This window comes from Canis aureus, chromosome 35 (assembly GCF_053574225.1).
Source record: "Canis aureus isolate CA01 chromosome 35, VMU_Caureus_v.1.0, whole genome shotgun sequence".
NCBI classification, from domain to species: Eukaryota; Metazoa; Chordata; class Mammalia; order Carnivora; family Canidae; genus Canis; species Canis aureus.
The window spans coordinates 7,983,546-7,998,506 of NC_135645.1; the positions used below are offsets into that span (position 1 = coordinate 7,983,546).

The 14,961-nt window shown below is 38.6% G+C and overlaps 1 protein-coding gene and 1 long non-coding RNA gene across 10 annotated transcripts in view; one reads left to right on the forward strand and one right to left on the reverse strand.

Annotated features, from left to right (window-relative positions):
• The window catches only part of LOC144305264 (uncharacterized), a 56,566-nt gene that overhangs the window by 35,331 nt on the left and 6,274 nt on the right, over positions 1-14,961 (forward strand). The window lies entirely within an intron of this gene.
• CFAP91 (cilia and flagella associated protein 91) overlaps positions 1-14,961 on the reverse strand; it is a 110,331-nt gene that overhangs the window by 24,230 nt on the left and 71,140 nt on the right. For all 9 annotated transcript variants that reach the window (XM_077883963.1, XM_077883964.1, XM_077883961.1 and 6 more), the window contains 5 exons: positions 11,121-11,237; positions 9,622-9,693; positions 8,157-8,303; positions 4,594-4,815; positions 422-570 (listed from right to left, as the gene is read on the reverse strand). In XM_077883963.1, the coding sequence (XP_077740089.1) occupies positions 422-570; positions 4,594-4,815; positions 8,157-8,303; positions 9,622-9,693; positions 11,121-11,237 (707 nt within the window). The remainder of the gene's footprint in view (positions 1-421; positions 571-4,593; positions 4,816-8,156; positions 8,304-9,621; positions 9,694-11,120; positions 11,238-14,961) is intronic.

Consider the following 14,961-nt stretch of genomic DNA (forward strand, 5'->3'; position numbering starts at 1 on the left):
ACACTCCTGGTGGGCTTGGTTAACTTCATGCAAATTCAGATTTGACCCTATCCTTCAATTAGCCTGCCTGCCAGGAAGGGAACTTTAAAGATATAACTTATACAAGAAGCCAAACGTTTTGGGGTGAGGTAATACTACATATGCTTATTCACATTGTTTTCATGATTTGTGGTATTCTAAAAGTAATATGTTAGCGATCCAGACTGCAGAGGATAACTAAAAATTCTACTCCCAGTGCTCCTGCCATACAAAGGTATGGGCATGTTGACTTTTGAAGAGTTATGCAATTAAAACAAAGGACACTGACACAGGAGATATATACTTGTTTCTCCTTGGTGGTAAAATCTTAAGCTCTTGAAAAATACATATGAGTAACAGCCAATGGGTTATCCATTCTGCCGTATGTTCTCTTGATACAAACCGGCTCTCCATTTCATAAGCAACGTCATTGATTTCCTCAGCCATCTTCTCAATTTCTGCCCTGGCTTGTTCTTCTGCAGTATTCTCTTCAGTATTCAGGATTATGTCTTCCAGATAGGAAGTTATAGTATTTTGGTGAACTTTAATCACCTGCAAAACCCAAAAATACCCCTGTTACTGAGAACAGGAATACTACTGTATGAGCAAAATTGGTTGCAAACATTGGCTGACCTTTTTTAAGCAGATCTATTTTTGTTCATTAAGTCAAAAGTCCCCTCATTGATCAATCCTTTTGTTTTCCTGTCCAATCAGTCTGTTTCCAGTCCACTTACCTTCCCATTCGGTGAAGCTCCTCTCCACCTACCCCATTTTAGAATTATGGGTCTTACTTAGGGTGGGCAATATAACACTACAGAAAGATCATGGGCTTCAATCAATAACCCTGTTTTGGATCTTGGCTTTGTTCATTCTGGCAATGTGACTTGGTCAAACTACCCATATGTGGCAGAGACTAAGAGGTATTTCCCAATGTCCTTTCTCTCCTTCTTACATAACAGAGCCCCCTGAATTTTAGCTGCACCAACAGATGTCTAGAGTCAAGACTACATTTCCTAATACCCATAGTTCTGGTTAAGGGTGTACATGCTGAAGCCATCTGTGCACTTTCTAGGTTCTTTTTGCTTTTTTTTTTAAGAGAGAGAGATAGAACACAACCCAGTGAGGGGAGAAAGAACATCTTAAGCAGGTTCTATCCGGCATGTAGCCTGAAGTGGGGCTCGATCTCATGACCCTAAGATCATGACTTGAGTCAAAATTAACTGAGAGGCCCCTAGAAAGGATTAAGGGAGAAACCTCGCTTATTTTATTTATTTATTTATTCTCTTTCACTTCTCATTTCATGGGGTCATAATACTGGAGCACCAGAAGTCATCTAAAACTGACATGAGGGCCATGCCATAAGGACGGAAAAGCAGAAACCTAGAGTGATCCCAGGTCTCTGATGAATTTTTAAATGATCATATCCTGGACTGCTGCTTTTTTAAGGTTTCTGAAATTGTGAAATAGAACACATATTTTAAAAGTGCACAGTGACAGATGTACTGTGTAATGAATTAGCGTAAAGCCAGTACCCAGGTAGCCACTGCTAGAATTCTAGGCAGCCACTATGGGCTCTTCCTGACCATAGACCCTTTCTACTGTCATGATTTTACGGTAAACACACTTTTCTTTACAGTTTTCCTCCCTAAGTATGCAATAATAAATAGTACAGTTTAGTTTCCCTGTTTTGTAGGTAGATGGACAAGAAGCATCATAGGCATCAAGTGCAGCATACTTAGTTTTATATGTATTCTGTCTCCTGAACAGATTTTGTATTTCTTGGGCAAAAGGTACTTTTATATTTCATGTCAGAATAGTTCTTTGTATCTGAGATAATGCTTTGGTACTTGATAACAACTCACTATTTCTTGACTGGCATTGCAGTAAGACTCTGAGTATGTAATGTTTACTGTGCATCTACTTGTAAAACACCAAGACCATAACCTGGAATCCCAAGGCCTTCCCTGTGGATGAGACTCAATGACCAGTTTAATACAGTAACAACCAAGCAAGCAATCAACCAAAATATATTTTCTCAGTGTCTTCTGTGCAGGGACCTGTGCTGGTGCTGAAGAAGGCACAAAGTGATATATATACAATATGCTTGCTCTCATGGAGCCCACCCACAGTCTTATTCAGGAGGCAAGTCGCACCTATGTGAAATAATTAGACAACTGAGTCTTATACGAGTTCAGAGGTGAAAAGTTTAATGTTGTCTGCCTCTAGCAGTATATGCACTTGGATGCTTACATATGTCTTTATTAATGTGTAAGTTTCTGGACACACTTGTGCTTGTCTGTGCTTGAATGAATAAGGAAATGCGTAGGTGGCTGTGAATTGTGTATGTTCCTCTATGTCTTTAACATTATGTGCTCTGCATTGTTTCTGAATGTCTTTGAGTACGTGCATACAAACACGTGTCTGTGTTTAAATATACGCCAATGACTATGTTTCTCAATATATTTATTTTTCTGGAAATTTACGTAATGTAAACATTTCTGTTTTTTGGTATATTTATGTGCAAGCATATTTATCTTTAAGAGGGTCATGTGAAGGGAGATTAGAAATTTAAATGATGGATGGGGGCAGCCTGGGTGGCTCAGCAGTTTAGCACTGCCTTCATCCTAGGCCCTGATCCTGGAGACCCGGGATTGAGTCCCACGTCAGGCTCTCTGCATGGAGCCTGCTTCTCCCTCTGCCTGTGTCTCTGCTGCTCTCTCTCTTTGTGTGTCTCTCATGAATAAAAAAATAAAATCTTAAAAAAAATAATAAAAATTAAAAAATAAATGATGGATGGTATTTCAACTTGGGGTCCATAGGTGGATACATGACTCACATAAATGATCCTTAAATCAGGCTAGAAGGTTCATCTTAGCCCTTTCTTGCCCTTCCTAGACATGGCTGAAATTTCCTGGGGTCATTCCCACTTAAAAGGTACCTTTCTTGAAGCTGTCACCTCCTCCTTCCTTCCTGTGTTTTTGAACAGAGTGGTTTCTATGTCCCTTTCCTTTTTATTCTCACCCCTAGGCTGGTTCTTCTCATCCCAGCTGGTTTTTCCTTAGTGATATTAGATGTGGTAGTAAGTTTTGGTTTACTAATACTTTTTAAGTCTCAGCAACTCTTTCTGAAGCAAAATGTGTTAGGATGGTAGGAAGCTAGGATATGGATTATAGGCTGCTACAAATTGTAGATGATCTGCTAGTCCAGTTAAAAAGCTGAACTTGACAATATGTAACTCAAAACGCCTCAAGCTGTGTAGAGGGAGAACAATCTGTTTGGTTTTAAAAACACTTGAAACACACAGAGCAAATACTATTCATGAATCAATCCTAATTCCATGAGAACTAGGTAAATCCTAAAAATCTCAGATTAAATAAGATCTTAAAAGGACACTTTTTTTTTTAAACTGAGTATCCACACTTAAAATTCAGACAGCCCTCTTGCCTGTTGGACAGGAAATCTTTTAAGATCCCCATTGGTTCTCTTTCCCATGTGGCCCACATCTGGTCCAAGGGAAATTCTCACAGAGCCTTTGCCTTGACATATTCTGGGTGTGGTGGCCACCCACACAGCCTCATCTATGCCCACCTCCAAAGCAGCCAGCTCCCCAGCTCCCTTTCTCTCCATTTCTAGAGGGTCAGACACTCTAAGTGAAAAGATACATATCAAGATCATCAATGAGTACAGGAAAAGAAACCAACCTCTGGGTGTGTTTTGGCAGGTGTGTGTTGGGGAGGGGAATGGGTAGTCACAGCATAGTTCCTTTTAAAGGAAATCTTCATAAGCCCCCTCCAATTTTCACACTTGAACTTTTATAGTCTTGATGAGGATGAATGCTTTGAGAACTTACTAGTTCCTTGAACTTCCTCTGAATTTACATCTTGCTCACTTTGGAATTTCACACCCATGATGTCTTGGTCAGAATTCTAACTTACCAACCTGGTACGCTAGTTTATATCTTTGGTCAAAACCTCTCTTTTAAATCCCATCTTGTCTATCCACCTGCTGAAATGACACCTCCACTAGAATGTCTTGAACCTAATAAAAATCAAATTCCTGATTCCACCCCTGTCCCTAAACTAATTCCACACTCTGCTCTTCCACCTCAAAAAACAGTATCATCTTCCCAGTTGCTTAAACCAGAAACTGGACATCTTCCTTGATTCTCCCTATTTCTCATTGGCCTAAACTACTTCAACAGCCTCCTTCCTGATTTCTTTGTTCTCACTCTGTCCTCCCTCCAACCTGTTCTCCACACAGCAAGCAAAGTAATCTGTTTAAAAATGTGTCACTGGGCCCCATCTGTTTCCTCCACGAACTTTACTAGATTTTCTAATTCTACACATATTTGCATGCTATATAGAACTTATGCTCCAGGAGAAAAGGGACCATGTCTGGTTTCTCTCTTCCAAAGTACCTCACAGTGACTAGCATATCATAGTAACTCAATACATAGTTGTAAAACACAATGAAAAACAAAGGACAAATGCCATTTCACATCATGAGTTTCTTCGGGTTTGATTCAGCTCCTCACAAACAAATAGCTTCCAGACATCCAGCTGCACCCCCACTTGCCTCCTTAAATATCTGGTCCTCCTCCCGCAGGCGCCTTTGCTCCACTTGGCGTCGACCACTCTCTTCAGCTTCTCGCATCCTCCGCTGCCTCTCGGCCAGCATGGCAAAAGCATGGATCCTCCTCTCTTCCTGTAGTCTCACTAGCTCTTTGGACAGAAAGTCAAACATGTCTGCCAGCACCCTTCCTTCCAGTCCAGCCAAATGGTTTTCAACCAGTGAGACCTTAAAAATAATAATACATTTTTAAGGATTCAAATTCTACTAAGCATGGGGATGTCTAAGAAGGATGCTGGATTACCCAGAACTCCTGACAGCCACTTCACTTTCAGAATGAACTCAGTGTTATTAGGACAATCATCATACAGTTTCACTCATACAGGGAATATAAAAAGTAGTGAAAGGGATTATAAGGGAAAGGAGGGAAAATGAGTGGGAAAAATTAGAGAGGGTGGCAAAACATGAGATACTCCTAACTCTGGAAACAAACAAAGGGTAGTAGAAGGGGAGGTGGGTGGGGGGAATGGGGTAATTGGGTGATAGGCACTGAGGAGGGCACTTGATGGGATGAACACTGGGTGTTAAACTATATATTGACAAATTGAGCTTCCATTAAAAAAATAAATTAAATAAGATAGGAATAAAAAAAATTTTTTTAAAGGGATATTATCACTAGGCTGGCCCCATCCCAAGAGTTCTTACTAAGAAAACTTATGATACAAACTTAGACATAAGAAAGTGATTGCTCAGTCAGTCACTGACAGGTTAGACTCCTCAAATTATGATGAGGATTTAACAAAACATTTCTGTTAGTATCCACACAAGTTTTTTTTTTTTTTCATTTTTATCTAGAAGGTAGAGTGCTTCTATTTTCCCAGACAGGAAGGGAAATGTCAGGGTTTTTATTAAAAAGATTTTTTTGGAGCTCAATAAAATGGAGTCTCCAAGAAATTCACTCAGGATACCTTTTAATTTTTTTTAAAGATTTTATTTATTTATTTATGAGCGACAGTGAGAGAGAGAGGCAGAGACACAGGCTGAGGGAGAAGCAGGCTCCATGCAGGGAGCCTGATATGGGACTCGATCATGGATCTCCAGGATCACACCCTGGGCTGAAGGTGGTGCTAAACCGCTGAGCCACCTGGGCTGCCCACCCTTTAATTTTTTAATGCTTGGTTCTTTGACACAAGTTTGGGGAATTTTAAGTTCTTGAATCATCAAAGTAGAGAACTGTGAGACTCTTTATTCTTTTAAATAACTTCAAAGTCATTAAGAACTATCTTTGAAACAGAGCAGGAAAAAGCCTACAGGTCTATGTAAGTGTTGAGGTAAAGTTGGGGCCTGGAGTATCTATTTATGGACCCTTCTGTCCTGGCTTTGACACCTGGAGAATAAAAGTGTTTAAGAAGACTGCTTCCGGGGGGATCTCTGGGTAGCTCAGTGGTTTAGCACCTGCTTTTGGCCCAGGGCGTGATCCTGGAGTCCTGGGATCGAGTCCCACATTGGGCTCCCTGCATGGAGTCTGCTTCACCCTCTGCCTGTATCTCTGCCTCTCTGTCTCTCTCATGAATAAGTAAAATCTTAAAAAAAAAAAAAAAAAAAAAAAAAAAAAAGAAGATTGCTTCTTTTGCAGCTTCATCCTGTTCCTTCTCCTATCCTCAGGTATAAGGGGAAAGGGCTCTTCTCCCAGTCTGTACTGGGTTCTGTACTCCTTCTGTACTGGGTTCTTCTCTGGTTTGTATCGAAGGGAGGTAACAACACAGATCTCAAAGGTGATGGAGCTACTGGTAAGACTGTCATTCAAGTGTGGACATCAGCCCCAACACCCTTCTCCTCCTCCTCCCTCACCTCCCAGCCCATACATGCTTTTTAACTACAAAGTTCAGCTTTACTTACATGATAGAGGGCGGTGGAAAGGAAGGGTCACATGAAGAGTGCCTCACTACTGCTTACATTATAAACTGATCATTCAGCCCAGAGACCACAAATGAATCCTCTCCTTGTCTCAGGATCACAAGCTCCTTCAGTTGGGGGGAGGGGGGCAGATGCAACCTTTAAAACCCAAGATGGCTATTTGTTCATGTACAGCCTCCTCCCTCAGCAAGAAATTTGAGAATGCTAAGGTAGTGCAATCTAATTTGAAAATTAAGTAAAAATATTTAGGAAGGTGATTTTGCTGTGATCATATCATGCAATATATTACATAATAGGGAACTGTGCATTTTCTGCACTATTCCCCATAGAAAATACAAGAGGAGGAAAGAAAAAAAAAAAAAGAGGAGAAAAGGAGAGGATCAGTTGGAGGTATATGTGAGGTGCCCCCTCCCTCAGATTCCTGCATATCACTGATGTATCCAGGTAGACGAAAGGTAAGCAGGGTGAGAGTCCTTTGCTAAGTGACTGCTCTTTCCATTAACTCCTCCTTTAGCTGTTAGGTGACATGATAGCAGTTAAGTATGTGCCCACTAACTGGGACAGATGAGTTAAAAAGCCTGGACTGGCTTACGTGTACCTGCTAATGTCTATAATCAGAAACTTCAAAGGGCCAAGGAGGGCATTTTTCTACCCAGTTTCTGGGTCCTGGCGCTCCCATCTGAACAGAAGCACAGGCCCTGGCTCTCTCATTTCCAGGACTCTCAGACCTCCAGATTCAGAGACTCTAGTGTCCACATTCCCTTATTTCTCTGGTCTCTCTATTGGGTCTGTTAGCCTTTGGTTTTCCTCCTCCCTCGCCTACACCAGCTCCTCCAAACTCAGAGACCATCCATAAGCCCAGTGTCACGTAAAAGGACTAATGTGCTCATTTCCAAGCTGCTTACCTTTTGTGCCCAATCCCACATGGCCCAAGCAGTACATGTGTTACTAAGGGTGGGTTATATTAACTTCACTGTGAGTTTGCTTTTTTATAACACCAAACTGGGCAAATTGATTCTTTTTCATATTGATTTATAGGTTAAGTGGGAAAGATAGTAAAATCCTGTCTACCCTTTGGTCAGCAACATTAAAAGCTGCACACATGGACAAATGCCAGAAGAAAATAGGAAAAACATTTACAGTTGTTGAGTAGAGCTGCAATTACCAGCTGTTGTCAGATGACATGATGAGAGCCACAGAATACCATGAGATCTTAACATATTTAACATGCAGCTTAACCAGCATGGGCTAGGTACAGTTCCAAAACTCATAAAATAAGTGCTGATATTTTAAAACAAATCTCCTGTCTTTTTTTTTTTTTTTGCTTTTATTTTCATACTGCTGAACCCCCACTGAAATATAGTAGAATCATCAAATACTTAAGAAAATTGGAAGGAAAAACCTTTTTAAAATATGGGATTTGTCCTTTTTTTTTTTGCAAATAAAATAAGACCATATTCAGTTCAGTGAGGGCACCACCCCCCCATTCCAATTCTAGACTGCAGCAGCATTGTTTAAAAATGCCAACTGATAGAGTGATGGGATGGGGGTGGTGGATGTTTCTTTGTCATTTCATTTACTGTTCTTATGATGCTGCTTGTGCAGTAATAACAACCTGAGGAGACAGAGTCACAAGAAATAAAGGAAAGAACCTTGTGCTCATGCAGGTTTCTCTGCCGCTGTAAGGCCAGCGTCACTTGCTTCTCGGCTTTCTTCAGCAGCCTGTCGTCCTCTTGCAGTGCATGGCTGGTGCGTAGCTCCTGGATCAACTCCAGTCGCTTTTCCTTGCCTTCAAACATCTGTAGCAAATCAAATCAAATCAGAAAGAAACTTGCAGGTTAGCATCCCTCGTGCGAGGCACAAGGACTCCTGCTGTGACTGGTGAGGCACTTGTGAACAGTGGTGGGTTTAGTTCTGCCCTCTGGGACCACAGAGCTTAAAGCCCAGCCCTCTTTTCTGCACCGTCAGCAGCTCAGGTAGAGAAAGAGTTGTTAACAGTTGTTTACTCAATTTCTTAAAATGTCTCTCAAAGACAAAATGGTTACTATAGTGTCATATAAGAAACTTGAATCTCCCCTTCATTTTCTGTGCTCTTTCCCTAAGAAGCCTGAGGATGGATGGTATTTTTTATAGTCATGCTTTCTTTTTCTTTTTCTTTTTCCAAGAGATCTGCCCCTAGTTTATAATACATATAATAATGTCTGCTGTGACATTTTTCCTGGGGAAATACTCAAGGAGAGTAAAGAGTAATGCTGGACATGAGATGCTCACCCAGCTTCTCTGGACATACTAATTATAACTGAGTCTCTTACAAGTTACAGCTATAAGAGGACAAAAATTTTTTTAGCTGGTGCTTTATATCAATCCATTTTAAAATTAAAGTGTGCTTGTACAAATAACATGGTAAAGGCTCTATAGTCAGGAAGACCAGAGCTGAATTTGCTAGCAGTTAACATAATCTCAGACTCACATCACTTGCCTGTAAAATGAGGTAACTAAAAGGAAAAAAAATGAGATGATAGATGTAAAGTAAAGAATATACAATGTGAGCTTACATTAGGGGTTCGAAACTGTAGTTAGTATTACTTATCTGTTTATTACTCAAATATTGCTAGCTATATGCAAACTCAAATAATTACAACTTTACGGAAAATTAGGGAATCCACTTGGTTTGTGATGCCTTAATAGTTAAAATTCAGGAGCACCTGGCTGGCTCGGTTAGTAGAGCACACAAATCTTGATCTCACGGTCCTGAGTTGAAGCCCCATGTTGGGTATAGAAATTACTTACATAAATAAACTTTTTTTAAAAAAAAAGTCTAAATTCAAGCAAGAAAATTGCTAGATTTAGCAATTCTAAGGAAGATATTAATTTCACCTTGCCTTGGTTACAACTGTGACAAACAGCAAGCAAGCAGATCCTTTCTTTCCTTGACACCGTGCTGCCCACTTGGCAAACTATGACAGTAGAAAGGAATGAGCAGGTCATGCAAGAGTATATAGCTCCATAAGACAGCAGGGTGCAAGAGGGAATTCACCCCAAAGAACCAGTACATACACATTCTATATATCTATTCTCAAAGGAGAAGCACAGGACCAGTGGATAGACCCTACACACCATGTTCTGAACGACTCTTCCCCGAAGTAACTTTTGAAGGTAGATCACAGCCATTTCTATATCTTCTTCTTCCTAAAAGAACAAAGTAAGAATCAAGCAGCTTGAGAACAGCAGTGGTCAGCATCAAATAGTTTTTTGAAGACTTAGATCAAGCAAAAGAGATTGTGCTAGATGCCAAAAAGATTTAGAGAAATAAATAAGGCCTACACTCTCATTGAACATAGAGTATTTTAAATGTTACTTACTGTATTGTTAAAATTCATCATTTTTATAAGACATCATTAAAAAATCGTATCAAAAGCAAAAAATTCATTCTACCCCTACAAATTAAGCCATTTTCATTTTTCTATATTCCTTTCCAGCAAAATCTTTCTTGAAGCAACAAGTATTGCTTATAATATCTCTTTTGCAATTGTTTTTTTTTTTTTTTTCATGTTTGATCAAGAGTAGACTAGGAATACAGCTAGTCTATGTCAGAGTCTAGAGTAAGGTACTTCTCACAAGAATTTAGATAAACTGGTAAAATCAGAATGGACAAGATTAGCCACCACGAAAATCACCTTAAATGACTATGTTTTTTTGCTTTTGACAGTCTGCAAATCTATTAAAGTACCTCTGAATACAAAAGAAACCAACAGAAATCAACAGCATAAACACATTTAATAGACGATGTGTTAACCATAGGAGTGATTGGCACAAAGTCTAGAAAGGTGGATGTCCAGAAGCATATCCTGGCCAGTCAGTGAGAGTACTGCAGTATCTCTACACAGGTCACACAGGTGACCCGTCAGAGGCATTAATGAGATCTGTCAACTCCTTTCCCTCTGACATAGCACAACAACCTTATTAATATGATCTGGCTTCTTGTGAGAATTGCCTTAAACAGGGAGATAATGGGCTGAGAAGAAGGGTTGCTAAGAATATCCCCATCTACCAGGCAGTTATCCTCCCACTGAGCAGTACATTTGTATTGTGTACTGCTCTCTAGGAGTTTCTTGGTCAGGTGGGGGGTGAAGGTTTTGAAGGGGGAGGGTGGCTGTCAAGTCCGAGTCAGTCCTAAATCCTGACTAACTCTGGTACCTTGGCCAAACTGGGTTAGGAGATCTATGAAGGTGAGGTATGACCCTGGTCAGGGTGAACTCTTTGAGCCAGTCCTACCTCAGAAGCCAGCCTGTCCTCATGACATCTCTGGCACTTCACTCTTCTCTGACTTCAGCTGTCCAGAAGCCACCTCCCTATGTTGCAAGATGGTTATGGTAACTGATCGTCATTTGATCTTTTTTTATTTGACACACATGAGGAATACCTTTTGATGCCTATTTTTCTTGTCATTTTGCTTATTTGTGTGTTTGATGTTTGAAGCATAAGAATATATGCCATAGAAGTCAGATATTGAGAAGGTAATCCTGTTAAATTAGGTTTGTTTTTAAACCAAAGTATCTAAGGATAAACAGACAACAATACTGAATTTAGCATTTCGAATAAAGTTTCAAACTTACATTGGAACTCATTTCCAAGGTTGGCGTTGGAAGCCGAGGTTGAGGTACAGCCTTTCTTTGAAGGAAGCGCAGAAGTTTCTTTGGTTCAAGAACTTTATTCTTCTTATCCAATATTGCCTGGAATAACACCAACTAGCATCACTTCTTACCTTTGTATTTTCTTCCACTACTAGATCTAGACACAGGTTTGAATATCAATCAGAAATAATCTTCACTATGGCTATGCCAGGACTTTTTGAATAAGGCCAAAACTGGGTGCTTGTATGACCCATGGAATAGTACGATACTCCTAAACATCAGCTAAACACTCAGTAAACAGGGCACGTAGGTTTTATCCATTTTAATCAAAGATTTGGAGGTTTAAAAAAAATTGAGATTTTAAAAGATTTGGTCATGTGTGTGTGCAAGCAAATCCCTGACTCCTTTTCTTCTACAAGAGCCAATTAACTGTTTAAAACAAGTTCCTGGGCAACAGAAAATTTCCCCCGGCCATAAATGACAGAAATCTGTTATGTTCTGTTGTTATGAAGGAACTGAGGAGCATTAAAGGCAATTGTCTCCAAGTGAAGAAAGAGCTTTCCTTTGGCCATGAAAGCCTGCAGCTCACATTTTCTGAAAATGAACTTGTTTCCTTGTGAAAGAGTATGTGTGTGTTTTGATTTCAACATACATTTTATTGATTTTACTTTTGATCACCAAAAGCCCCCCAAATTATACATGACATTATAATTTGTTATAATGGTTTTGTTCATTGCTTCTGTTTTCAGCCATACGGGGATACTTTTAACTTAAAAGTATCAAAAAGCCTGATCTCTGTTGTTTAAAAATCATACTTGAGAATCATGTTTTTTATCATATAATTTTTACATTAGTTTTCCCACAGAAAATACAGAGAACATAGATAAAAACAAGTACTAAGCCAAATCTTGAAATAATAAACATATGAAAATTGAGTAAAATTTGAAACCACATGACATTATTGTGGTTTTAACAGAACCCTCTGAGTTTCTACAAGATAAAAACTGACACCAAATACATAACAGCTCTAATATATAACAGTTCTACAATAACCACAACAACAGACTCAACAGAAAGCAGCAGCAGTCTAAAAAAAATAATAATTCTGAAGTCAAGCATCTCTTGAGTGTGTTGCCCTGAAGAGCACTACAATGAAACCATTTTAAAACCAATCATTTATAATATGTTGGTAGGGATCTGGGAAAACTGGCACTCTCACATATTCAGCATTTAGTACGCATTTATGTAAGAAAATTTGTCAATATCCATCAAAACTATAAATGCAGGCATATTGTGGGCCAGCAATTCATGTCTAGGGATTTTCTTTTAGATATGTTCATACATATACTAAATTATATGCAAACAGCATTATTTTTGATACAAAAAACTTGGGACTGGTTAAACATGTTACCTTTATATTATGATGTATCATGCAAAAAATGATGTAACACAATTACGGGATGATCTCTAAGATATATTAGATAATAAAAGCACAGACAGAGCAGTGTGGATTATGTATTAACATTTGTGCAAAAAAAATTTGTGTAAAAAAGTTGAAGATACTTATAGGTATTTATATTTATTTTCATATATTTCTAAATATACACATATACATATTGGTCATGTGTGTGTGCACACATGAGATCTCTACATGGAGATATATATAGATACAGATATATTTGCCTGTAAGATATCTCTGGAAGGAAAACATCTTATACCAAAGCCAAGAGTTCAGATAAAAACAAGGACAGTAAAAGAATGTGAATTCTTTGATACCATCAGCTACAACAAACATTAAACACAGCCCAACATCTAGCCAGATTAATATAAATCCCACCTATAGCCTATTTACCTCAGTTCCTATTGCTTTATAACAGATGTCAGGCTTTCAACAAAAAAACTAAAAGGCATTCCAAAGGCAAGAAAAACACAGTCTAAAGAGAGAAGTAACTATCAGAACCAGAGTCAGATATGATATAAATGTTGGAATTATCAGACAGAAAAATTAAAATAACAATGATTAATATGTTAAGGGCTCTAATGGAAAAGGTAGATGACATGCAAGAACAGATAAGTAATGTAAATAGAGATAGAAACTCAAAGAATCAAAAGGAAAGGCTAGAAATCAAAACATTGTAACAGAAATGAAGAATGCTGTCAATGGGCTCATCAGTAGACTCAAAAAAAAATAAAAGAAACCAGGAACTTGAAGATATGTCAATAAAAACTTCTCAAAGTGAAATGCAAAGAGAAACAAGGAAGTAGAACAAGATATCCAAGAACTGTGAAATGATATCAAAGGAATAATATGTTTAACTGGGATACCAGATGGAGAAGAGAGAATGCAGAATAAAATTTGAAATAATAATGGCTGGAAACTTTCCTAAAGTAATAACAAACACCCCCCACAGATCCAAAAAGCTTAGAGAACACTAAGCAGGACACACATGCACATGCGTGCACACACATACACACACACACACACAAAACACCTCAGGCATATAATATTTAAATTAGAGAAAACCAAAGACCAAGAGAGAAGTTTGAAAGTCGCCAGAGAGAAAACACACCTTAACTATTGAAGAACAAAGTTAAAAATTACAGTGGAATTCTAGTCAGAAACCATCCATGCAAAAAGAGAATAATGGGAAATCTTCGAAGTGTTGGGAAAAACTCCCACCAACCTAGAATTCTACACTCAATAAAATCATTATTCAAAAGTGAAAAGATCACAATTTTAAACTTACCTGTTTCAAAAGATACTATCAAGAAAGTAAAAAGACAAAAAAATAAGAAGACATCCCACAGACTGGGAGGATAATCTGTGAATTGTATATCTGACAAGGGTATAGTCCTTGGAATATATAAGAACTCCTACAACTCAACAATAAATAGACATTAAAAGTAACATCTATAATAAACAAACAAAAAGACAACCCAATTAAAAATGAGCAAAGGATCTGAATAGACATTTCCCCCCAAAAAAGATATACAAATGACCTGGGGTGCCTGAGTGGCTCAGTTGGTTAAGTGTTTGCCTTTAGCTCAGGTCATGATCCTCGGGTCCTAGGATCAAGCCCTGTGTCTTCTCTCCTTCTGCTAATGCACACACTCTCAAATAAATAAATAAAACCTTTAAAAAAAAAGATACAAATGACCGAAAGGCACATGAAAAAGATGCTAACACTCATTAATCATTAGACTAATGCAAATTTAAACCATAATGAGAATATCACAGTACACACACTAGAATGGCTAAAATAAAAAAGATAGGCAGGAATAAGTGATGGCAAAGGTACAGAGAAGGGGATCCCTGGGTGGCTCAGCAGTTCAGCGCCTGCCTTTGGCCCGGGACATGATCCTGGAGTCCCGGGATCGAGTCTCACATTGGGCTCTCAACATGGAGCCTGCTTCTCCTTCTGCCTGTGTCTCTGCCTCTCTCTATATATATATATCTATCATGAATAAATAAAATTTTTTTAAAAACGTACAGAGAAATCAGAATCCTCATACATTCCTGGCAGAAATGTAAAACAGTATAGCCCCTTTTGAAACAATCTGGTAGTTCCTCACAAAGTAAAACAGTTATCTGGTGACCCAAGAATTCCATTCCTAGGTACAAAGCCAAGAGAACTGAAGAACTTATGTCCACACAAAAATGTGTACTCAAATGTGCCTATCAGCATAATTTATAATAGATAAAAAGTAGAAACAACTCAAATTTTTATCAACTGATGAGCAGATAAACAAAATGTGATACATCCACACAATGGAATATCATACAGTCATAAAAAGTAATGAGGTACCTACCTACAACATAGAT